Consider the following 24968-nt stretch of genomic DNA (forward strand, 5'->3'; position numbering starts at 1 on the left):
GTGAAGTAAAGTAAAGTATATTATGTACCTTTTGCTGCTAATAAATACTTAAATACAGCTTTGTGTGGAACCGAGTCATTGTGGGGAAGTGTTCATCATTAGATACCTGTGTACTGTATGGCCAGTAGGAATGTACATAAGACGGTAGTGGTTTAATGATACCATACTTATCAATACAGTCAGGGAATTGTACCCCTCAGTTACACATATATTGTCCTATTGGGGCCAGAATGATACACTATCTACTTCACCTGCACTCCATAAGTGGCTATTAGTATAGGACTGGAGAACCGCTGGATGTTAAATAAATCGTATGGCTTAGCCATGACCATTGGCAAGTTCTCGAAGCTGAGTAGGTGAACTACTTTGTACTTTGCTTGATATATGGTCTAGAGAGATTGGTGAATTCCTCAGTCTAGTGGTGTCTTTTCAATATTAGGCAGGTGATGCTACACATAAATTATCACACAGTAGACATTACAGTAGCCTCTATACAAACATTGTCCTGTTGGTGTTAAAATGATACCTTATTCACATCACCTGCACATTATAAGTGGCTCGTACACACCTAAACATCTCCTCTTTATATGTGCTCTGTTGGTATAGGATCAGAGAGTTGCTAGATGTTGAGTGTGTAACCTAACTTAATAATTGTAACCAGTGGTTATTCCTGAGACTGATTGGATGAATCATTACACTAGATCAGTGGTTCTCAAACTGTGGTACGTGTACCACTAGTGGTACTTGGTGGTACTGCTGGTGGTACTTGAAAACATTTCCAAAAAAGCAATTTTTTTTTCTTTTTTTTGCAGTCAGGCCACTGAACTTAGAAGCAGGCCAGGCCAGTGTTTCTGGTTGTGGCGGCACGATAGTTAGATAATCTAAGTGGGGAACAACCAGGAGATCACTGTGACAGAGAGTAATGCAGTCTAAACAGTCATAAATCTTTAATTCAACTTCAGCCCTGATCATAACCATTTATTTTTAGATTTCTTGTAATGTCAGATAAAAAATGAAATACTCCCACTTTTCTGAAAAGAGTTGGTGTTAAAGGACGACTCCACTTTTTTTGGAAATTAGCTTATTTAACATCTTCCCTGGAGTTAGACAAGAAGATGCATACCTTTTTTGTCTCTGTGCGTGCATTTTAGCTTTGGGAATAGACGCTCCGTTAGCATAGCTTAGCTTCATCACTGGAAGTGGGGGAGGACAGTAGCCTTACAGTGCCTTACAGTGTATTGCAAGGTCTGACATTGACCAAACTTGATATGCATGACCTTGGTGGGCTCTAGGTCAACTCCTGAAAAGGGGGTCAATGTCAGACCTTGCAATCAAAAGTTAGGGGGCGCACTGAAATTATGGCAAGGGTTATTAGCCCCCTAACTTTGATTGCAAAGTCTGACATTGACCCCCTTTTCAGGAGTTGACCTAGAGCCCACCAAGGTCATGCATATCAAGTTTGGTCAATGTCAGACCTTGCAATACACTGTAAGGCACTGTAAGGCTACTGTCCTCCCCCACTTCCAGTGATGAAGCTAAGCTATGCTAACGGAGCGTCTATTCCCAAAGCTAAAATGCACGCACAGAGACAAAAAAGGTATGCATCTTATTGTCTAACTCCAGGGAAGATGTTAAATAAGCTAATTTCCAAAAAAAGTGGAGTCGTCCTTTAAATCTGACATTACAAAAAATCCATCAAAATATGTGTTGCTGCTAATCATTGACACATGCCTAGCCTGTAATAATCCCCCCCAGAAAAATGTACTTTGCATTTGATATATTGAAAATATTTTACTTTTTGTGTTTTTTTAACAATAATTTGTGATGCCATCACACAAACTGGCATTTAAAGGGTAAACATTCAAAAATGTATTGAATATGTGTTTTCTTTTCTTTTTTACAATAATTTGTGATGCCCATCACAAACACTGGCATTTAAAGGGTAAAAATTCAAAAATTCCTGCACCAGAATGCAGGAAATGAAGTTTTTGTAACAGAATAATTGTGTATGTGTATGTGTGTGTGTAGAGCTGCCGCGATTACCGCATTACCGCGGTATCGCTGTTACATCACGCCCACCGCAAGAGTAGGCTGAATACCGCGTCACCGCTGTTTTTTTTTTTATAATAATAAAGTACCCTTCTCTCGTTGGGCTTTCGGCTCTGCAGATATACCCTACTCCTCTATCGAGGTTCCAAGCGACCCTATTTGGTACCAGAAAAGTCATGTGAAACATTGCAGACCACTGATTGGTCAGAAGAGAGACGCGTCACACGTTGGGTCGTCTTGCAGTGCTTTTACTTCCTGAATCTCAGCCATTGATCAGAGCTCACAACACGGCTAATATACGTTAGCTCCCACCGGAGACCGGAGTGGATTACCGACGTACCGTCGCTCCTCAGGGAACGAGGCATAATGATTTTACTGCAACGAAATGTTATAATAAAAGCCCTTCGTTGAGTGAATCAGCATTACGATCTCTTATATTATCAGTATAAGAGATCGGTATGAATTGGATATATTGTTCAGCCCTAGCACAATCTGTAAATATAGTGTGGACTGAGCAAACGGGTTCACTCTTTGCTATAAATTAGCCTTGATCAAGTGTTGTAAATGGATCACTTCGTGTGTTATATGATCCCCTTCCATCTACACAGGCCACAATAGAGAGAGACAGTTGCTCTCATCTTCATGGCCATGTGGTCATGGCAACTAAAAACAGCGGCCCTGCCATAGATATAAAACCCTGCCGGCTGCCGCCAAAGCTGAGATCTGCTGAGTCAACGACGAGGAAGCATTATTAGCCTGCATCCTGACTTTATCATCACAGGAATCTGGCCAAGGCTTGTGTGGGGGTGTGTGTGTGGGATGAGATGGGATAGTTGTGTTTGTGTATGCCAGGGGTAGGCAACCCTAGGCACGCGTGCCTGCATAGGCACGCGGGGGCATTTTCATAGGCACAGGGGGCAGCATAAAAAAAATAATAATACAATTTTTTTTTTTTTTTTTTTTTTTTAAATATTATAGTGAAATATTTTGCACTGTTGTCGCATTTATCTTGTTGAAATCCTCCCACAGGTTCTTTTTACTACCACATATTTAATTGAGACCCTTTATTTGTTTATTATTTCAATTTAGCTGGAAATACATTGCTACATCATTCAGTAATATTTGCAGAGCCTTATAACAAAAACATTATTACGGTCACCATTGTGACCAGTGGGATTAATCAACACATTTTATTATTTATTTTTCTATTTCATTGAACATTGCACATGTTAAAAGCAATTTTCTTACTCAATGTGAGTATTACCAAGTCAACTTGTGTTCTTAAAACAATGACAATAAACATAGTTTTATTAGGTTGAAATAATGTGGTTGTGTACTTATTTTTCTGTTAACTTATTATGGGTTGAAAACTGAAAACCTTAATGCACAGTAACTGAACTCAATATGTTTAAGTTCTGGTAACTTATTATTATTATTTTTTTTACAGTGTAGTCTTGCAATCAATCAAAACTTATTTACACGATATACCTCACATTCTCCCTCCATTCACATCCTGGTGTTCTCCTGGTGTTCTCCATTAGGCCTGTAGGTGGAGCTATGACAGCACACGTACAGTACACACACCAATAGTGTGTGATGTGTCCAAAAATGAATGGGCAAATGTGAGTGAAATGGTCGCACTGTATGCAGCTGTTTGTCTGCATTGCATCCCCCCCCCCCCACCCCCCAACTCAGATTTAGGGTTGATACAACCATCATAATAATATTGTTAATAATAACAATAACAATAATGATGTAATAATGTAAGAATTATCATAAAAAATACCTGATTATGAGAAAAAAAATTGCATGGACGATGCATGGAATATTGTTGAGGCACACTAGTTACAACTATATTTCAAACAGGCACTCCATGTCAAAAAGGTTGCTGACCCCTGGTGTATGCAATGCACATGGTTGTGTACGATTGTGAGACTTGTGCTTTTAGGGTGTTGCTGTTGCATCAAGTGCTGAGGTTGTTGTGTTTCAGCCCTGAGGTTTATTTGATTATTTCACAATGGGTTGGCTGCAGGGAACAAAATAAACACCCGCCAAGCGCCAATGGCGGGCAGATTTTAGGTTTGGCGAGTGATGCGAGGTCTGTCTGCCACATGGCGGGTAAGCCAAAAAGTTAACTTTGTTTCCTGGTTGGCTGGATCTAATAATGAGTTTGTTGTGTTTCAGCCCTGAGGTTTATTGGATGTAATAATGAGGTTGTTGTGTTTCAGCCCTGAGGTTTATTTCACAATGGGTTGGCTGGATGTAATAATGATGTTATGGGGCGGAGTGCGGGCGGATCAGGTGCGGAGCGCACCGCTGTGAACAAACAACAAAAAACAAATGAGAGCAACATGGCATGCAGCACAATAATAGTTTTATCTCAATGATTGTTTTCATGATCGTGGGGAGTCAAAATCGTAATTGAAATTGATTAATCGCCTAGCCCTACTAGATGTAATAATGATAATGTGTTTCTGTTTATTTTCTAAAATTGTATTGTAAGTTAAGTAGGGTTGGAAAGTATACCGAATATGAAGGTATGCCATGTTTTCGACCTATATGGGTTTTTCAATAGCCAATATCGATATTTAGAGAGCAGGGTGGCTGATAAAATACAACAATTTGATAATGACAAATGAGACACAAAAATTGCGCTTAATAATAGCTTTATTAGATAGCTAGCCTAGCTGGTTGATGACATTTTGCAGTATGTTTTCCTGCAAAAAAATCAGTGGACTTGGAGCCATATTTAGCCTCTTTGCAGGTAACTTAGCATTGTGCATTGGTATCCGATCAAGTCTCAAGATTAACCAGCCTGAACAAGCTGTCCAGAATTATTGCTCCTTGAGACACAAGCAATAATTAACTAGCAATATATTCACTTTAAAGGAACACTCCGGCATTTTTGTAAATACACTTATTTGGCATCTTCCCCAGAGTCTGACAAGAAAATACATACTGTAGCAATTTCACTTTTGAGGCCATATTTTGAGGGGGGGGAATAAATATATCCCCAGACTAATAATAACTCTTTCTTTCTGCTTTATTTTTCTCCATCAGGAGTTTGACTTGACTGTGAGGGTTCTTCTCAGGAGACGTGTCCCGAGGCCTCCACCACATCCCCTGGCAGAACCACAACCGTTAACCATTAACCAACCACCACTATCACCACCACCACCCTGACTGTCTACCTCAACACACACACACACACACACACACACACACTAGTGTGTGTGTACCCTAGTCTACCTCTCAGGACATCCTTCGCTCTCAAACTACCTCAAACCTGACACAGACACACGCGCACGCACACACACACAAACACACACACCCAAGCCTACCTCTCAGGATGTCCTTCACTGAACTACCTCAACCCTAACAGACGCCCACGTGCGCTCATGCACACACGCACCCGCACCCCGCCCCCCTCCTCACCCACACACAGCCTTATCACCACCCAGCCCCATTAACAGCACAGACACACTCCCTCCGTTCATCAGCACAGTCTCACAGTGTGCGTGCAGCAGCCACAGCACCACGCAGCGGCAGCGGTCTCATCTCGTCTGCATCACTGTCTCCCTCCCTCTCACCTCGTTCAACCTCCCCCTCGCTGCTGCTGGGTGACGCGTGGCTCGGAGGCGTGGCCATGTTGCAGAGGTTTCCCTGACATGCCTCTGTGATGTCTGAGGACTGTGCGGAAGGACACGGAGGAGGAGGAGGAGGAGGAGCACAGGGGCGGGATCAGGGAAGCGCTTTCAGCTTTGCGGTTGGCCGTGAGCATGACGAGCAGTACCTGGGACAGATGCATGGAAGCTTGAAGAGCAAGGTGTTCCAGGGGGTGGAGACTGAGGAGGAGGACGATGACGATGACAACGGCAGCTTGGTAAGAAGAAGACAGAGTTACCTTGTAGCCCACTGCAAGGGTGGGGGTGGGGGGGGGGGAGATCTATACAGCAATACATTGCGATTCACTGTTGTGTGCCGATATTATATATCGATACAGCCAAGTAAGAATGTTCATTGAACGTTAATCTTATTAGATAAAACGGATGATGTATATATATCTTTATTGCAGATGTTAACACATTGGTTGCCATGCACGTGTTAACACGTTTCTGGATTGTTTTTCCTTTTTTCCCCCGATTTTTACTCATTCTGCGCCATCGCTTAGAACGGGCTAGAACGCCACCGCTTTAATCAATGGGGCGACTGCGAGATTTGCGAGTGCTTAAAATATATCTTAAATTATAGCTATGGGTCTAATACACCCGTCGATTATCAGTGAGTTGCTTCCAGTCAACATGTACAAAACGGATAGTTTTTTCATCTGTACATTTCCGTTTTATACCGTTTTGAATATGAGTATAGTTTTGGTGATTCTTAGTAATTCCAGGAAAAGACGCAATAATAAGCCCTTTAGTGGAATACACTAAACACGTTGTAATTTTTCGCCTGATTATCGAATCTTCCTGAAATCAACGCTAGATCATCATTATTATCCTTCCTCATGCAAGAATGAAAAGAGCCTCGTAGCGCGAGGCTCCCCCAGTCCCCTCCTCCCACCCAACGGCACACAGCCACACACACACACACACACACAGACAGCTTCGATCGGGGTAGAAAGACATATCGGATCAATGCAAGCTTTTATATATAGTGTTCTTACCTGGTATCTGATGTAATGCAAAAGAAATAATCCAATTATCTGATCGCCATTCCAAATACTGCTCGTGGAGGTCCGTCGCAAATTACAGAGTGTTACACACGAACGGGCGGGCGGGCTTACTGTTCCATGCCATCGTTGTATAGACCTACCTCGCCTGAGCACCTAAACCCCGCCCGCACGGCTCGGATCGTCCCAGAAAAGAAACTACACCATTCCTTTTTTTGACAATCTTTTTATTTTCAATTTTTTCAAACATGAAACACCACTCGCAACGCAATAATAACGATAATACATAAGACATCCAAAAACATAAACTAACACAACACTGATTAGACAAACAGGTTGTCATCAAGTGAAAATATACCAAATAAAATAAAAATATACTATAAAAAGTGCTTACCGAGCCCCCTCCACCTCCAGGCCCGGCAACCGCAAGCCACCACCCCGGAGGACCCACAGCCCGGCCCCCCCGCGAGCCAAAGCACCACGCCTCTTTAGTGCCTCGACCCGCAGAGACCACGAACCGCGGCCCCCCCCAGTCCAAAGTCCAAGCCCACGATCACCAGACCCAGATCAGAAGGGGGTCAGAAAATATACATAGGATTAATATTGAATGAAAAATAATAAACAAAAATACAAAAAACACCATAACCATCAACATACATGAATATTCGCTCGTTCTCTCCCCCCCCCCCCCCCCCCCCCCCTCTCGCCCCAGGACCCCAACGTGAGACATCAATATAACACCTTATTCAATACTCAATTTCCAGAGTCATATGCGTTCTTTTAGTTTTTCCACCACAGCCCACCAGACCGCGATATTGGCCTCATTAATACCTATGACACGTGCAGTGGAAATCTCCAAATAAATAACTTCAAGATGGGTGAGAATCCATACCTTCGGACATAACTTATCTGGTTGTATCTAGCGTGAGTCAATCAGCTTTTTGGCAGCGGTCAGACCAGCCAAATGAGCCTCTTTACTTGTACAGAGGTCGGCAACAGAGAAACATCATTTAACAACAAAACAGAAGGCAAGGCCGGTATGGTTAGAGAGAAAATCTCTGATAACTGAGTGGTGACATTTTCCCAGAAGATCTCAACAGGAAGGCATTCCCAGTACATATGCATATATGTTCCAATGACACCGTCTGGACACAAGGTACATCGAGAGTCGGGCCTGAGACCCATTAGGTTCAATCGCCTGGGGGTCAAATAAGTCCTATGGACACAATTTAGATGGATCTGTTGGTGATCTGGGTTGCGTGATGATAGCCTAATATTCTCCCATACCGCATCCCAATCAAAATCTATATCCAACTCAGGGATATCCTTCCTCCAAATCGTATCTAAGGGTAGGTCTTTATATGAGGCCCTAAGTAAGTGCCGATAAAAGTCAGAGACGAAGCCTCTCGATGTCTCTCTGTCATAAAATAATTTGTGAAACTGGTGTCGTTCTAGTGGAGCGTCCCACGGGACTCTGTGAGCCTTTAGAGCTGCCCTCATTTGTAAACAGGGGAGGAAACTAACTTTTTGGCTTACCAGCCAACTGGCGAGTATCTGATTTTTTTTACCAGCCAAACAGATTTTTTACCAGACAAAAAAAATCGCTAATTGTGATAATTACTTCTTTGTACGTCTTCGTCTAAATTGATTTTCAATCATAGTAAATTAATCACACTGTCTCTACTCTTCAAAATATTACATCATTAAATCACATATTAACATGAAAGAGGGAACTATTCTGGACTGGGTTGGGCTGAACTGGGCAGTGAAAGATGCTGGGTTGGGCTGGTCTAGGTTATGCTGAATGATGAATTGAAAATGGGGGACCCTGATGTAAACAAGACGAAAGTCTTTCTCTGGTCTGCATCCCCTTAACAATTGCATGTATTGAGCCGTACTGTACTGTACCCATTCTGCAATCTGTTAAATAAAGTTTTCATTCATTCATTCATCACAGCTCAACTACTAGGAATGTGTGTCTGACTCTTAAGTGCAGGAAATATTCATCAGAAAGGGGGGACATGGAGGGAATGGAAAGAGCAGGTTTGACAGGAGCAGGGTTGAAGGGCATATTGGAGTGTGGAGGAAGTGGACAAGGCATTAAGCAAACAGGACTGAAATGGGGGACCCTGATGTAAACAAGACGAAAGTCCTTCTCTGGTCTGCATCCCCTTAACAATTGTGTGTATTGAGCTGTACTGTATTGTACCCATTCTGCAATCTGTTAATAAAGTTTTCAATCAATCAATCAATCAATCAATCAATACTGGGTTGGGCTGGTTTAGGTTGGACTGAGTTGGGCAGTGAAAGAACCAAGCATTTCACTGTAATGTAATAGCTAAATAAAACAACTTGAACTTGACTTGTTACATTTGCACTCTGGTTGTATGCCAAATGTATTCTGGTTGTACTGTACTTGTGCTGTAAGATGACAATCCATTGGAACCGAATCGACAACGCTAGGGGTTCAGCAGGTGTATTCTGAATGCCAAGTATGACAACATCACCGTTGTGAAGGGCATATGGGCGAGTGGTGATATGGGGGGAAACCCGGTAATAATAAAATGTCACTCGGCTGCATTTAAGCAAAGCCGCTCAGTATAGTCGTCCACTATGTTGAATGCGCGTTATGGCAGCTTGTTACATGCTAGGTAGCTAGCCGGCTAATGCTGGTTGACTTGTCATTCTCATCCGACTCGAAGGAGACGCGTCGCGTGCTGTTGTTCGCCCCCATGTCAGACCGCACTGATATCCGAAAGCGACGACTCTACATGCAATTATTTTCATCCACTGATGTATTTTTGTCTAAGTTTGTCTACGTTGTCAAGCCGGCTGCCGGTGGCAGGAGTCTGTAGGTCCGCGCGGCGCGCGCAGTGATCTGTCCACTTCCCCTAGATGGGCGGCATCTTCTAGAAAACGAGTGTTCATTGGAGGAGCTTAGAGCGCATCTGTACAACGATGATGTTCATTGGTTATGGTCGGATTATTATGAGGCACAAATGGGAGGAATCAAGGGGGGAGTCAGAGTTCGGCTTGTGCCAGTGAGCGAATCAGCAGATTGCAGAATGATTTTTTTGTTTTGTTTTGTAATTACTAGTACTCGCCAGACTGGCGAGTGCTCTTCATGAATTACTCGCCAAACGTAAAAAATACTCGCAATTGGCGAGTAAAGTGGCCTAATTTCCTCCCCTGTTTGTAAATAAAAGAAAAAGGAACTACCGGGAAGGTCAAATTCGTTGGATAGGTCCTGAAAAGACCGGATACCAGAGTTGTTGAAAATATCCCTCAATACATGGATCCCCTTCCCCTCCCATCTGGGGAATCTAATGGGTCGTTGTCCAATAAGGAGCAAATTGTTATTATGGCGGTTAGTGCGAGTTCTCTGGGTATCACGCCAAATCTGGATCACATGTGTGATCAGAGGGCCAAATCGTAATTTGCATTGTTTAATTGAGATGTTGGTGTACACGATATCTTGAAGTCTGTGTGGGGACACCATCTCCTCCAATGGACGCCATGAAACAGCCGCTTGAGCGTCAAACCACGTGATAAGAGGTCTTAGAGAGTATGCTTGGAAATAATATTTGAAGTCCGGAAATGCCAAACCCCGTCCAATTTACTCCTCTGTGCAGTGGTTCTCTTTAAGCGTGGGCGTTTGTTATTCCAGACGAATTTATATGCAGCAAGAGTGCAGTTTTTGCCAGTAACCAACAGGAGGAGACAACGGAAGCATGGAGCTAATAAAATTAATTCTAGGTAAGACATTCATCTTAATTATTGAGGCGCGGGCCTGTAATGAGTTCTTTAATTTTAACCTGTCAAAATCCTTCGCAATCCTGTCACCCAAGCTGGAGTAGTTATACTTTACAGTCTGGTTAACAGTCGGGAATATTTCAACCCCAAGGCATTTAAAGTGATCTACCATGAGAATATTGCTGGAAGGAGGGTTGCCTTCGCAGCCTCGTTGAGTGGAAGGAAGGCTGATTTTGGCCAGTTGATCTTAAATCCAGATAGGCTGCCAAAGTCGTCTATTACTTGGAGAAGGTGGGGCAGAGAAACGGCCGGGTTCTGCATAAATAGGAGTACGTCATCCGCGTATAAGCTAATATGGTGATGTGTGCCCTTAATTGACACAGGGGATATAACTCGTGATTGCCTTATGTACTGCGCTAGGGGTTCGAGTGAAAGAGCAAAGAGTCCTGGGCTAAGAGGACAACCCTGTCTAGAAGAGCGCGAAACAGCGAATAGTGGTGAGCAAAGCTTCCCTGTCAAGATCATGGCAGACGGGCCTGTGTAGAGAACTTTGATCATGTGAATGAAACCCTCGCCCAATCCCATCCTTCCTAGTACTGCCCATAAATACGACCACTCCAGTCTGTCAAAGGCCTTCATCGCGTCTAAGGACATGACGGCCGTAGGGGTTGCAACATCCTTACTGGCGTCAATCACGTGTAGTAACCGTCTGATATTATCCGTGACCAGACGGCCTCTTATAAAGCCAGTCTGATCGGGGTTAACCAGAAACGTCATGTGCTTTTGAAGTCTGATGGCTAGCACCTTAGCATAGCTTGAGATCGGCTCCGAGGAGACTTAAGGGTCTATAGCTGCCACATTCAGTGGGGTCCTTATCTTTCTTGAGTAGAACAGATATAAGTGCCATATTGACATCCCTGGAGAAGTTGCCCTCCTCGACTGAGTGTAAAATCATTGAAAGTAATAAGGGACCAAGTATATCCCAAAACGCAGTATAGAGTTCCGGTGGAATGCCATCCCAACCAGGAGCCTTGCCCCGCTGCATCTAAGATAGTCCTCCAGTTTGGCGTGATCAAAGACTACTTCCGACTCGTACAGGTTGGAGTAAAATGAGCGAAATGTATCATTGATTTTTTTGGGGTTGGTGGTTATCTCCCCCTGTTGGTGCTTAATGGCAGGGATATCCGCAAATTGATCGCTGGCCCGTATCCTCATAGCCAGTAGGTGACTTGGTCTAGAGCCATGAAAGTAAGTGTTGTCTTGTTCTGTGCATTTGAAATTCAGACTGTTTTAAAATGGAGTTAATCTCCTTTTTCACTACTTTAATTTGGAGTTCCAGTTGGTTAGAATATTTGCGCTGCATAGAAGACATCATTGTTTTATGCAGCTCCTCCAATTCCACCAACTTGGAGAGACGCTTCTTGCGGAGATTGGAAGCAAATAGCGTGGTATTACTCCTAATAAACCCCTTGACCGCATTCCACAAAGTTTTGGGGTCTTGTACCGAACCAACATTAAACTGCACAAATTCAATGAGCTTCTCTTTAAATTGTAGATTAAATTCCTCGTTCTTCAGCAGTGTTGAGTTAAAGCGCCATCTAGGGGCACGAGACGTCATTTTGCTGAGTGAACCCTTAAGGAGGATGTATTTGTGGTCTGACAGTGCAATGGGCTTCAAGTTGGGGCTGGGCGATAAAATGATAACGATAATCATTGCAATAAATTATTTCCTCGAAATAAACATGAAACGTGGTCGCAAAGTTTCGATATATCGATTTTCCAAGCTTGGACCAAACAGAGTTCCATTCTATGCATATGATCCAGTGGCGGTAGGTTGCCCCCTGCGTAGAAGAAGGTGCACGGACTGATGACGACATCAACTCGAGACAAGACATTCAGTTTTGGTAGTTTGAAAATAATCACGCGGCATAATCACAAGGAAGAAACATTCATTCAGACTGTGTTGGATATAACAAAATGGATTTATATGGATTATGGACTTGGACACATTCATGGAGAATTCAAGCCGGGACCACAACGCTTCTCAAAGGGTTGGCTCGCTCGACACGCGACGGCTCCAACTCGTCTCGTAGTGACTGCTTCGTTCTACCGCATCAAAACAAGTGAGTCTATTAATAGCCCGTCGCGCCAGGCATAAGAAGTTAATAAAACTCGACATAAATGTATATCGACGATAATTATCTATCGAGTTATAAGAAAATAATTGTATTTTATCACGATAAAGTTTTTGGCCATATTGCCCAGCCCTACTTCAAGTCAATGTCAAAACTATCGAATAGCCTAGGGGAGGAGAAGACATAATCAATTCTGGAGAAAGTTTTATGTCTCGCGGAGAAGAAAGAGTAGTCTCGCGAGGTTGGGTTGAGTACCTGCCACATATCCATAACCCCTGTGTCTTTAGACCAGCCACGTAGGGCCACGGATGCCTGCTTTTGATCGTGGGTTACAGCATCTCCGGATTTATCAATCAATGGATCCCACATGGCATTGAAATCAGCACCCACTATGAATGAGTACTCGGGTAGTTTCAGCATCTCTGTAGTGAGTGCAGTATAAAATTGTGCGTCATACACATTAGGGGCGTATGCAGCTATAAGAGCAATTTTCCTGTTAATGTATTCAATTTTCGCTATAGTGATTCGTCCTTCAGCATCCGACCACACGTCTACTAGTTTAATATTCAGCTTCCGCTTAGCCACTATGGCTACCCCCCGGGATCTAGTGCTAAAAGAGGAGGAGCCTATACTATGATAAAATTAGTTTGCAAGTTTAGCACTGTCAGCCTTTAAAAGATGCGTTTCACTCAGCAAAGCCACATCGACCTCCTGTCTTTTCATCCATGTAAGAACACTTGTGCGCTTATGTTGCATATTAAGCCCCCCTGAATTCCAGATCAAAATGTTTAAGTTAGCCATAGTCCAACCAGGTCGCAGTATGATTGGACGTGATTCCCCTGAAGTAGAGCACCACAATATTTACACAACCCCACGCTAAGGACCTGTTGGGCGAGATCAGACATACAATAGAGCGAGCAAAAAGAAATAAAAAACAAAAAACAGCAACCAGGACCACATTATGTAACTTTACCATTTTTCTTTTTTTATTTATTTATTTTTTTCCTCCATTTTCCTCCGATTTTCTCCCATCCCAATGTTAGTCGTATGCCAATTCCCAGTCCCTTCCTGGTCGCTGCGCACTTACCCCCCACAGTCAGATCATCTGGGAGAGTGGAGGCTACCACGTGCTTCCTCCGACACACGTCCAGCCAATCACCGCTTCTTTTCACCTGGCAGCCCGGATTCTCATTGAGAGGGCGTAGCGTGTGGGAGGACCACACTATCCCCCTCAAGTCCTATCCGCGCTTAGCAGGCGCCCCGACCGAACTGTAGGAGTCGCTGTTTACAACGACCCGGACCCACCCCGCCAGCTTCTCCCACCCTCTAATACAGCCAATTGTATTAGTGCAGACGGCCAGCCAAGCTGGTGACAACCCCGGAGCTGTGAGCTGGATTCGAACAGGCGAATCCAGCTCACAGCTCCGGGGTTGGTGACTAACGCAATCTCCGCTCGGCCACCTGATTGATTGATTGATTGAAAACTTTATTAACAGATTGCAGAATGGGTACAATACAGTACAGCTCAATACACACAATTGTTAAGAGGATGCAGACCAGAGAAAGACTTTCGTCTTGTTTACATCAGGGTCCCCCATTTTCAATTCATCAGGACATATATGACATACATGACATACAGATAGTCAGTACTGCTACATCTATATATTTATGACATACCAGATTTGCAAATACAGTACTGTTTGTGATAGCCGCCCACACGTGGAATCAGCTCCGCTCCTATAGGGATGCTAGCCTGGATAGCTAGCATGTTAGCAGGCCACGCGTGAAGCCCGCCTCAGGTACCCGCTCCAGCCTCTCATTGCCCGTCGCTCGGCACATGCTCCATCGCGGCCTGTCCGCTCCCCCCCGTCGGAGCGACCGTGCTGCTTCTTCGGATGTAGTCCTCCGCCTCGGATGGTGACTTGAACAGCCGGTTGCACGATACCTCTCCCCGTCCCGTCTTTACCTTTAGCGTTGCTGGGAATAGCAGAAACACCTCCACAGCTTGCTCTCGTGCCAGATCCATAGCGCCTGCGATGGCTCTTCGCCGTTTAGCTGTGTAATCGCTAAAGTCAGCGGCGAATCTCAATGTACAGCCATTCACAACCGGAGGTTTCTGTCTGGCCTCTCTCAGTATATGCTGTCTCATCTGGAATCTCAGGCAGCAGAAAATGAATGTGCGAGGGTTTGCACGTCCGCCCTTCAACTGGGTAGCGGGTCTAAAAATCCTATGCGCTCTTTCGATCTCAGGTCGAGCTATCTTTGGGAACCATTTTGGGAGCATTTCCACAAGGAACCCTATCGGGTCGTCATCCGCCGTTTCATCAGGCAGTCCATAAATTCTCACATTGCACCTCCTGCCACGGTCCTCCAGGTCTGCCGCCTTCACCTCACACTCACGTAGCCTGTCCTCCAAGTTTAGTATTCCCGCGACGTTGGTTTCAGCCGCCTGCACGACCGCGGACATATCTTCCTCCGCCACGGTTAATAGAGTGCCTATTTCAGCCACCTCCTCCTGCAATGCATCCACCCTGCCCGCTAGCTTAGCCAAGATAGCATCCGTTTCCTCTCGGAATATCGACCTGATGAGATCCCTATCCACTTCGTTCAGGGTTCCCAACTTGCCCTGCGTATGTTTAGACATAATTCCAACTTCTGGAAAATCAAATGGTATAAAAAATAAAACGTATTCAGGGATAATGTGGCCTTGTTGCTGAGCTCTGAAAAATCAGCCAGCCATGAAAACTACACCATTCCCAATGGAGTGCAATACCAGCTGGAAGGCTGCGGTATTTGCCCTTTTGCAAGCTCAGACCCATTCCCAATGATAACATCAGGCTGGATGGATGAAAATGAATGGATATCGCTAATAAAAGAAATAACGATTAAAACCTGACTATACTCGTGATTGGCGCTCATGCGATGGCGAGTTAACCCGACTATCATCGTGACTGGCGCTGAATGAGTTAATACCCGATTCATTCTCAGGGTGCTGTGTGTTGGCTGAAAAATGCATAGTGGAAATCCGAAGGTGCAGTACCGGCCGCATCCTACCAGGCGGCGGTATCGAGCTACATTTCTAACATTGTATCCTCAGCTGTGGAATGACCCCAGGTCTCGGATTTCATTTCTTGTTCTCGGTGAAGCACACAGTTCAGCCGGTTACATCGAAGCCCGTCAATTATGCTTGATCCGTATGTTATGGTCGTTTAAAACATCGATCAAATGGGGATGGGATCTACCAGATGGCGATCAAGAAATTGGAATATTCTTTTTGCATTACTTTCGGCCGAAGGTAAGAGCGATTTGACGTCAATTCTAGCCTGATCCTGCAATGCCTTCTTAGCGATTGGGCTGGTAACCATGTCTAGTGTTCAATGCGAATGCCGTTACCGACGCTCGAATAATCAGAAAAAGCCCCCCCCCCCCCCTTTCATGCGTTCATGATGGGACATATTACCGATAATGTGGACTTGAATCCGGAACAATAGCGGGTTCAGGCGAGGAACGCTAGAGTCCACAATGTAATCGATGTGTAGGGCTATTACTCAGCATTTCATGGATTACGATAGACCGCTCTAAAACCATAAAACCATACTTATATTCACCACGGTATAACACGGGAATGTATGGATGGAAAAAGTTTTTCTTTTTTGCATCTTGACCGGAAGAAACCCAGTGTCAAATGACTATTAGTACTGTATCCATAGCTATAATATAGAATATGGTTATAGCTCTACAAACAAGGTGACCGTTTACATGGGGTTAATAGGTGGCATGAGGGTAGGCCTGTTGCAATAAGCAATAAATCAATTTATCGCGCAATAATGAAAATGAATGCAATGATTTTGACGGGCGCAATTAATTGCTATTTGCGTGTTTGTTTTAATGAGGCGGGAACCAGTACCTCTCCGTGTGGGGAGGCGGGCCGCTGATGTTACTACAGAGTACAGCACGGGAGCTCCTGTGAGCACCATGCGTATGTTGGGCAGTAGCAACGCTACATAGCTTAACTACATTTCTCAGTAGCGTGATGGTAGCGTCGCTCCTTTTGAACCAAGTAGCGTTCTTTGTAGTGTAGCTATTTTTAGACCCAAGTAGTGATGTAGCGTGAACAAACGCTATACTGCTACTGTTTGATGCTGGTAATAACAACACCAGCTCACAAGCCACGGCAATGGGGGGGGGGGGGGGGGGGGGTCGGCTGCTGATGGAGGCGCAGTGTTCAGGGTAACAGAGCATGAGGTGAGGCGGACCTTTAAAAAAGTGAATATCAGGAAGGCAGCAGGTCCGGACGGCATCCCCGGCCGCGTCCTAAAAGTCTGTGCCGACCAACTGGCCCCAGTATTCACTGACATATTTAACCTGTCCTTAGAACAGGCTGTCATCCCCACCTGCCTGAAGAAGTCCACTATTATCCCTGTACCCAAAAAATCCAAGCCTGCTTGCCTCAACGACTACCGCCCTGTAGCTCTCACCTCCATAGCCATGAAGTGCTTTGAGAAGCTAGTAAAGGGCTACATCTGCTCCTCCCTCCCCATCAACATGGACCCCCTGCAATTTGCATACCGCCCCAACAGGTCCACGGAGGACGCCATAGCCCATGTGCTGCACACAGCAGCATCACACCTGGACAAGAGGCAGGGGAACTATGTGAGAATGCTATTCATCGACTACAGCTCGGCATTCAATACCATAGTCCCCTCCATACTCATAGCCAAGCTCAGGGACCTGGGCTTGAACTATGACCTCTGCCAGTGGGTCTTGGACTTCCTGACTGGCAGACCCCAGGTGGTGAGAACAGGCAACTGCACCTCCTCATCCATCACCCTCAACATAGGGGCCCCCCAGGGCTGTGTTCTGAGTCCCCTCCTCTACTCCCTGTACACACACGACTGTGTGGCTCAGCGGAGTAGCAATACAATCATCAAATTTGCTGACGACACAGTGGTGGTGGGCCTGATCTCTGCCAACGACGAGAGGGCCTACCTGGAAGAGGTCAAGGTCCTGGCGGGATGGTGCCAGGAAAACAGCCTCTCCCTGAACGTCAGCAAAACAAAGGAGATGATTGTGGACTTCAGGAGGTCGGGGGTCAAGGACTACAGCCCCCTCAGCATCGACGGGGCACCGGTTGAGAGAGTCAACAGCTTTAAGTACCTCGGAGCCTACATATCCGAGGATTTGACATGGACCACACACATTGACAGTGTTGTGAAGAAGGCACGACAACGCCTCTACTTCCTCAGGCGCCTAAGGAAGTTCCAAGTCAGTCAGAAGATCCTTAAGAACTTCTACTCATGTACAATAGAGAGCATCTTGACCGGCAACATCACCTCCTGGTTTGGGAATAGCACTGCACAAGACCGAAGCAGACTACAAAGAGTGACACGTTCAGCCGAACGCACAATTGGAGGGGGGCTCCCCACCCTCCAGAACATTTACAACAAGCGTTGCAAGGGCAAGGCGAAGAGAATCATTAAAGACTCCAGTCACCCGAACAACTGCCTCTTTGAACTGCTGCGGTCAGGCAAGCGATACCGGAGTCTCAAGGCGAGCACAGAAAGACTCAGAAGAAGCTTCTATCCCCAGGCCATCAGGCTGCTAAACGAACAATGAATGAACACTACACAACAACAACCACCAAACGCACATAGCACACACATCCACACGCACACACTCACTTTAAACAAACACACTGTAGCACCCACTCCACACACTTTATAGCACACACCCACTTTAAACAAACACACTGTAGCACCCACTCCCTACACTTTATATTTATTGATGAAGGATTGCACTACAACTCGTACACCTTACTGTAAATTGTACCTAAATTGTACCTCATCCCATTTCTGCTTTGCACTATATAGTACTGTACATTAGTACACTGCATAGTATTGTATATTATATGGTAACTCAGAACATTGTACATATGTCTATACCGAACACTGTGACCTCATTTTCTTCTTCTAAAATTACATGCTATACTATGTTATTTGATACTATCTTGTCTAGCACAGTCTCTGGAGCGTAACAGTAAGAAGCATTTTGTATGAAAGTATTCTGTACTTCTGTATGACAACTATTAAAGAAACTTGAAACTTGAAACTTGAAACTTGCCCGGAGAAACTGGACTGCTAAATAAAGATTAAAGATCTAGCGTTGATGCTATGACGCTTCCTCCTCATCGTTGATTGCCTGTAGTAGCTGCATCTAACGTTAGTAGCTAACGTTAAAACTAACCTAAAGTTAGTTGTTCACCAACAATCTCAACATTTGTTTTATCATTAGCTCAAAAACACAGAACCGGACGACACAAGTTGTCCGCTCATAGGTTCTGCTAGGATAATAACAACAATACTTCCGGTCGGTGGGTTTCAAAATAAAAGAGCAAAGTCTAAAACACCGGAAAAGACGTTTATTTTGTACAGCGTTTTCCTCCACGAGTACTCACGTACATCATGTGATCAATCGATCTGTTTTTTTTGCCCATCCCTAGTTTATCCTGTGCTGAAAAGTCTCCATTCCAATAGAGATAGTATATATTTGTGTTTATTTGATTATTGTTGAGCTATATTTTAATCGAGAGTAACTGGTAGTGTAGCTTACTACATTTTCCAAGTAGCTTGCCCATCACATAATCCGCGAGCCACAGTAAACAAACGCGAGCCACAATTAGGGTGACCAGGTGTCCCGCTTTTGGTTGTATACTGCACAGCCATTTTACCTAATGTCCCACGTCCCTCTTTTCGAAGCAAAAAATAAAAACATGGGTCTAAAAGCCCCTTCCTACAGTAAACGTAGCAACCCGCCTCTTGTCCACAGACCACACACATTGCTCTGCTCGTTTTATCATTGCTCTCACGGAGATAAAACTGGGAACGAGGTTACTCTGCTTCTGACGCTACCTCATATCTGATTGGTTAGGTAGTAATTTAGGATATTTAAAATGTCTTCCAATGTTAAATAAAGGTTTATTGCACTTTGAAACGGTTTCCTTGCATTATTATGCTATTATCATTATATTAGTAAAAAAAAAAAAAAAAAATGATTGAAAACGTTTGGGAAATACATTTCTCAAAAAAATTATTTCTCTCAAAACCGCAATAATATCACTTATCGCAATAATTTCTGGGACAATTAATCGGCCAGCAAAAGGTGTTATCGTGACAGGCCTACATGAGGGGTTAATGATGAGTAAGAGGCGTGGCACTGGATGTGTTATCAAAGTTTTCCGTTGGGGACATAATTAGCTGTTGAAAAAAGAATCACTCGCAATATGTGACCATGTTAGAGCAGCTACACAGTGACCATGTTAACAGGTTAGAGCAGCTACACAGTGACCATATTAACAGGTTAGAGCAGCTACACAGTGACCATGTTAACAGGTTAGAGCAGCCACACAGTGACCATGTTAACAGGTTAGAACAGTGACCATGTTAACAGGTTAAAACAGCCACACAGTGACCATGTTAACAGGTTAGAGCAGCTACACAGTGACCATGTTAACAGGTTAGAGCAGCTACACAGTGACCATGTTAACAGGTTAAAACAGTGACCATGTTAACAGGTTAGAGCAGCTACACAGTGACCATGTTAACAGGTTAGAGCAGACACACAGTGACCATGTTAACAGGTTAGAGCAGCTACACAGTGACCATGTTAACAGGTTAGAGCAGCTACACAGTGACCATGTTAACAGGTTAGAGCAGCTACACAGTGACCATGTTAACAGGTTAGAGCAGCCACACAGTGACCATGTTAACAGGTTAGAGCAGCTACACAGTGACCAATGTTAACAGGTTAGAGCAGCTACACAGTGACCATGTTAACAGGTTAGAGCAGCTACACAGTGACCATGTTAACAGGTTAGAGCAGCTACACAGTGACCAATGTTAACAGGTTAGAGCAGCTACACGGTGACCATGTTAACAGGTTAGAGCAGCTACACAGTGACCATGTTAACAGGTTAGAGCAGCTACACAGTGACCATGTTAACAGGTTAAAACGGTAACCATGTTAACAGGTTAGAGCAGCTACACAGTGACCATGTTAACAGGTTAGAGCAGCTACACAGTGACCATGTTAACAGGTTAGAGCAGCTACACAGTGACCATGTTAACAGGTTAGAGCAGCTACACAGTGACCAATGTTAACAGGTTAGAGCAGCTACACGGTGACCATGTTAACAGGTTAGAGCAGCTACACAGTGACCATGTTAACAGGTTAGAGCAGCTACACAGTGACCATGTTAACAGGTTAAAACGGTAACCATGTTAACAGGTTAGAGCAGCTACACAGTGACCATGTTAACAGGTTAGAGCAGCTACACAGTGACCATGTTAACAGGTTAGAGCAGCTACACAGTGACCATGTTAACGGGTTAGAGCAGCTACACAGTGACCATGTTAACAGGTTAGAGCAGCTACACAGTGACCATGTTAATAGGTTAGAGCAGCTACACAGTGACCATGTTAACAGGTTAGAGCAGCTACACAGTGACCATATTAACGGGTTAGAGCAGCTACACAGTGACCATGTTAACGGGTTAGAGCAGCTACACAGTGACCATATTAACGGGTTAGAGCAGCTACACAGTGACCATATTAACAGGTTAAAACAGCCACAAAGCGTGTGTGAGCAGCAGCAGTCTCAGGCCTGTCATCCAGAGCCTATTTGTTCCCATGTGATGCACAAGGTTCTCAGCAAGAATATACAGTGAAATTATCTACTGTTAGAAACACCATGTAGGCTATAATTATATTATGTTAATAAGAACATCAGGTGAAGGGCAGTAGTTTTTTTTTGCTTTTCTCTCTCTCCCAGCTTGAACTCACGAGGGAGTGGCATCGAGACAGTTTTGACACATCTTATTAACTTATCCAGAGAGAATGAAGTTCTGATAAAGATGGTATCACAGTAGGGGTGTAAAAGAGGTACACATATCCGTACCGAACTTTCAGTTTCAGTCCTGGACCTATGGTTCAGTACGGCTGTGTACCGAACGAATACAACGGTACGTTAACCACTAACGAACGCACGTGCAGAACTTTTTTTTGCGTGCAGAATGGAATTCAAAACTCTATTATTAATTTCAATATAGAATATTCGTTGACAGCCATACAAGTACAATTAGTTACTGCACAGTGCACACTACATCACCCCTGAGTGGAACATGGAAAGCCAAACTTTCCCCCACTTAACCGAAAACCCGTACCAAACCGTGACTTCAAAACCGAGGTACGTACCGAACCGTGGTTTTTGTGTACCGTTACACCCCTATATATCACAGTAATCACACACATTAAATGCTCACGTTTAGGGGAAGTCCGGTGTTCACCCCGGCCAGAGATCCTGGGTGCATGTGTTGAGCTAACCTTATTTCTCCTGACCTCATTGAGAACCAGACATTATATTACGTTTCCTCATCTCTTCCTCATCACTATACTTCAGTGTTAGGATTAGAGCTTGTATTGCTAAATTGCTTCATAACACCGCTTAACCATCTCCGGCCTTGCAGTTAATGTAAACGGTCTCCGCCGGGCTTGCCCAGTACACTTCCTTGGAGGGCTTAAGCTCTTGGCTATCTCCTTGGATAATTAACATTGCTTATCTGACTTTTTGACCAGGCTGCTTGGAGCCAGGAAGCCATAAACTCTACTCTGTACCTTTCCACAGATTCCTTAGAGAGAAAAGAGAGGAAGACTGGAATTGTGTTGTTTCAGGACCACGGACAGCAGCAGAGGTCTTGTAACATGCATTGGGATTCCTTGCAAATCTACCCCTGTGACTCCATATCCACATTTTAGATTTGTCAGCTGACGTGCATGCCGCTTCTCTCTGTAAACACTTGACATTCTTTGAAGTCGTGGTTCCTTGAAAAACATGTTTATAGTTTTTTTTACCAGCAGCTGTCAACATCCCATTTGCAAAACAAATATTGCTTGCAGATAAGATCGTTTTCTTGTTCGTATGCAACTTGGAAATGCTGTTAACACGACAGGGAATATGCTCATACTATTCCTAGATATGAAACGCTTTTTCTGTGGATGAACTGAAAGCATTCAGCATTCAGTCGGCTCCACAGAGATCACAGGACCTGCTCTCTCTCTGAGAATATTATTAATAGGATGTTTCGACTATACTGTATGGTTTGCGGGTCGCAGACTCACTATTTTGGCTCAACATTATTTAGATTGGTCTATGATAGAAATGATGTGAGGAGCAAGAGAGGTTGGTTGTGGGAGAGCGAGTGGTTATAGATATAAATGCTCAGAACTCTAATGTAATTTGTTTTACAACTTTCTTTATTTGTGAACAAGACATATTTAGGTCGCCAGATGATTTCCAAAAACAAAACAAAAAAATATTAAATATTTTTTATTTATTTATTTTTTGCAGTCAGGCCACTGAACTTACTGTAGAAGCAGGCCAGGACAGTGTTTCTAGTTGCAGCAGCGCAATAGTTAGATAACCTAGGTGGGGAACAACCAGGAGATCACTGCAACTCACACAAGTTAGAGAACTTACACATACATACTCATACATATGCTAGCCTGTTTTTTAACAATAATTTGTGATGCCATCACAAACACTGGCATGTAAAGGGTACAAATAAAGAAATGCCTGCACCAGAATGCAGGAAATGAAGTCTTTGAAATGTCCTGGTGGGGGACTCCCAGACCCCCTGCTTAAAAAGTGGCCTGACTGGGGCTATATTTTGCACTATATTTCCTGGCCTGAATGATTTCCCCAGTCCGGCCCTGGTTAAAAGCCTCCAATGCTTATTAGTGTGTGTGCGTTTGAACGTGTGCATGTTTCAACCATACATTTCCATTTATTAAAAAAAAAAAAAAAAAAAATCCCTCCTATAATAGTGGGGGTCGCGGCTCTCTGACCCCGTTATTTTTGGGTCGCGGCCTGAAAAGTTTGGGAACCCCTGCTCTAGAGTCTAGACGCAGCAGTTCAACAAGGTAATCAGTGGCGTGTGGACATAGCGTTAGGCTAACTGGCCAAGATCATTGAATAGTACAATGTACAGTACACTCTTTTTTTTAAGGGTGTTTTTCCCTTTAAAGAAACACACAAACATTATGGGTAATGCACTTACTGTCTTCTCCAGAGTCAGACAAGAAGATATATTCCAATTTCTCTATGTGCGTTTAGTAGAAGGCTATCCAGTTGCAAGCTAGCCTAGCATAGCACAAATTAATGAAATCGGATACGGACCAGGTAGCCTAGCTATTGGCCAAAAACACCTCTCCCAGAGTTTTAAGCTGGGCTAGCTGATCAGTATCTGCTTTCATTCACTTGTGCTAAACTAGGCTAGCTGATCAGTATCTGCTTTCATTCACTTGTGCTAAACTAGGCTAGCTGATCAGTATCTGCTTTCATTCACTTGTGCTAAACTAGGCTAGCTGATCAGTATCTGCTTTCATTCACTTGTGCTAAACTAGGCTAGCTTGCAGCCAGATAGCTTTCTACTGAACACACTGAAAATTGGTATTCTACTGAACACACTGAAAATTGGTATTCATCTTCTCGTCTCACTGGAGTAGACGGTAAGTGCATTTCCCATAATGTTAGCATGTTCCTTTAGGAAATCAGTGATAAATGCTCCATCATTAGCAAATTAATAACGTCTTCTAATAGCATTTTGTTTGGCAAAGCAAGAATGGATTTACTCCAACCCTTGGTGGTGTAGAGTAGAGTAGAGAAGCAGGCGGAGTGAGAAGCAGACAAAACACTTCTAGGTCAATCTTAACCCAATTGATAACGTTGTGTTGAATGGAATTGAGATGAAATGGAGACATCGATGAAGTGAGAGAGTGGCTGAAATGGCAAGAAATCCATACTGAATAGAAGGTGACTTATTGAGAAGTTGCTAGACATTAGCTCTGGCCGGTGACTGTGATATGGTGGTTTGGTGTAGGACTGGAAGATATAATAATAATAATAATAATAATAATAATAACTTTATTTATATAGCACTTTTCATACAAGATGCAGCCCAAAGTGCTTCACATTACATGATAAAAGAAAGATAAAACAATGAATAATAACGGATTAAAAAAAGAAAAGAAGATTAAAAAAGAACAGAGTAAACCACACAGTCAAATATTTTTTGGGATTGTGTTCCACAGCTGTGGTGCATAGAATTTAAAAGCAGATGCCCCAATTTTCCTTTGGGGCACCCCAGGAACAATTAAAAGACCAGCTGTGGAGGACCTTAGGGCTCGTGAGGGGACATAAAAGGACAGGAGATCGGAAATGTACGAAGGTGCTAAATTGTTAAGAGCTTTAAAAACAAGTAGAAGGACTTTAAAATCAATTCTAAAAGATACAGGGAGCCAATGCAA

At 43.8% G+C, this 24968-nt stretch overlaps 1 protein-coding gene across 4 annotated transcripts in view; it reads left to right on the forward strand.

Moving 5' to 3' along the window:
• LOC311230657 (inositol hexakisphosphate and diphosphoinositol-pentakisphosphate kinase 1-like) overlaps window positions 1–24968 on the forward strand; it is a 254567-nt gene that overhangs the window by 51636 nt on the left and 177963 nt on the right. For all 4 annotated transcript variants that reach the window (XM_084317006.1, XM_084317007.1, XM_084317008.1 and 1 more), the window contains exon 2: window positions 5110–5932. In XM_084317006.1, the coding sequence (XP_084173132.1) occupies window positions 5729–5932 (204 nt within the window). In that variant the 5' untranslated portion in view covers window positions 5110–5728. The remainder of the gene's footprint in view (window positions 1–5109; window positions 5933–24968) is intronic.

This window comes from Notolepis coatsorum (assembly GCF_963971535.1).
Source record: "Notolepis coatsorum genome assembly, chromosome: 6".
NCBI classification, from domain to species: Eukaryota; Metazoa; Chordata; class Actinopteri; order Aulopiformes; family Paralepididae; genus Notolepis; species Notolepis coatsorum.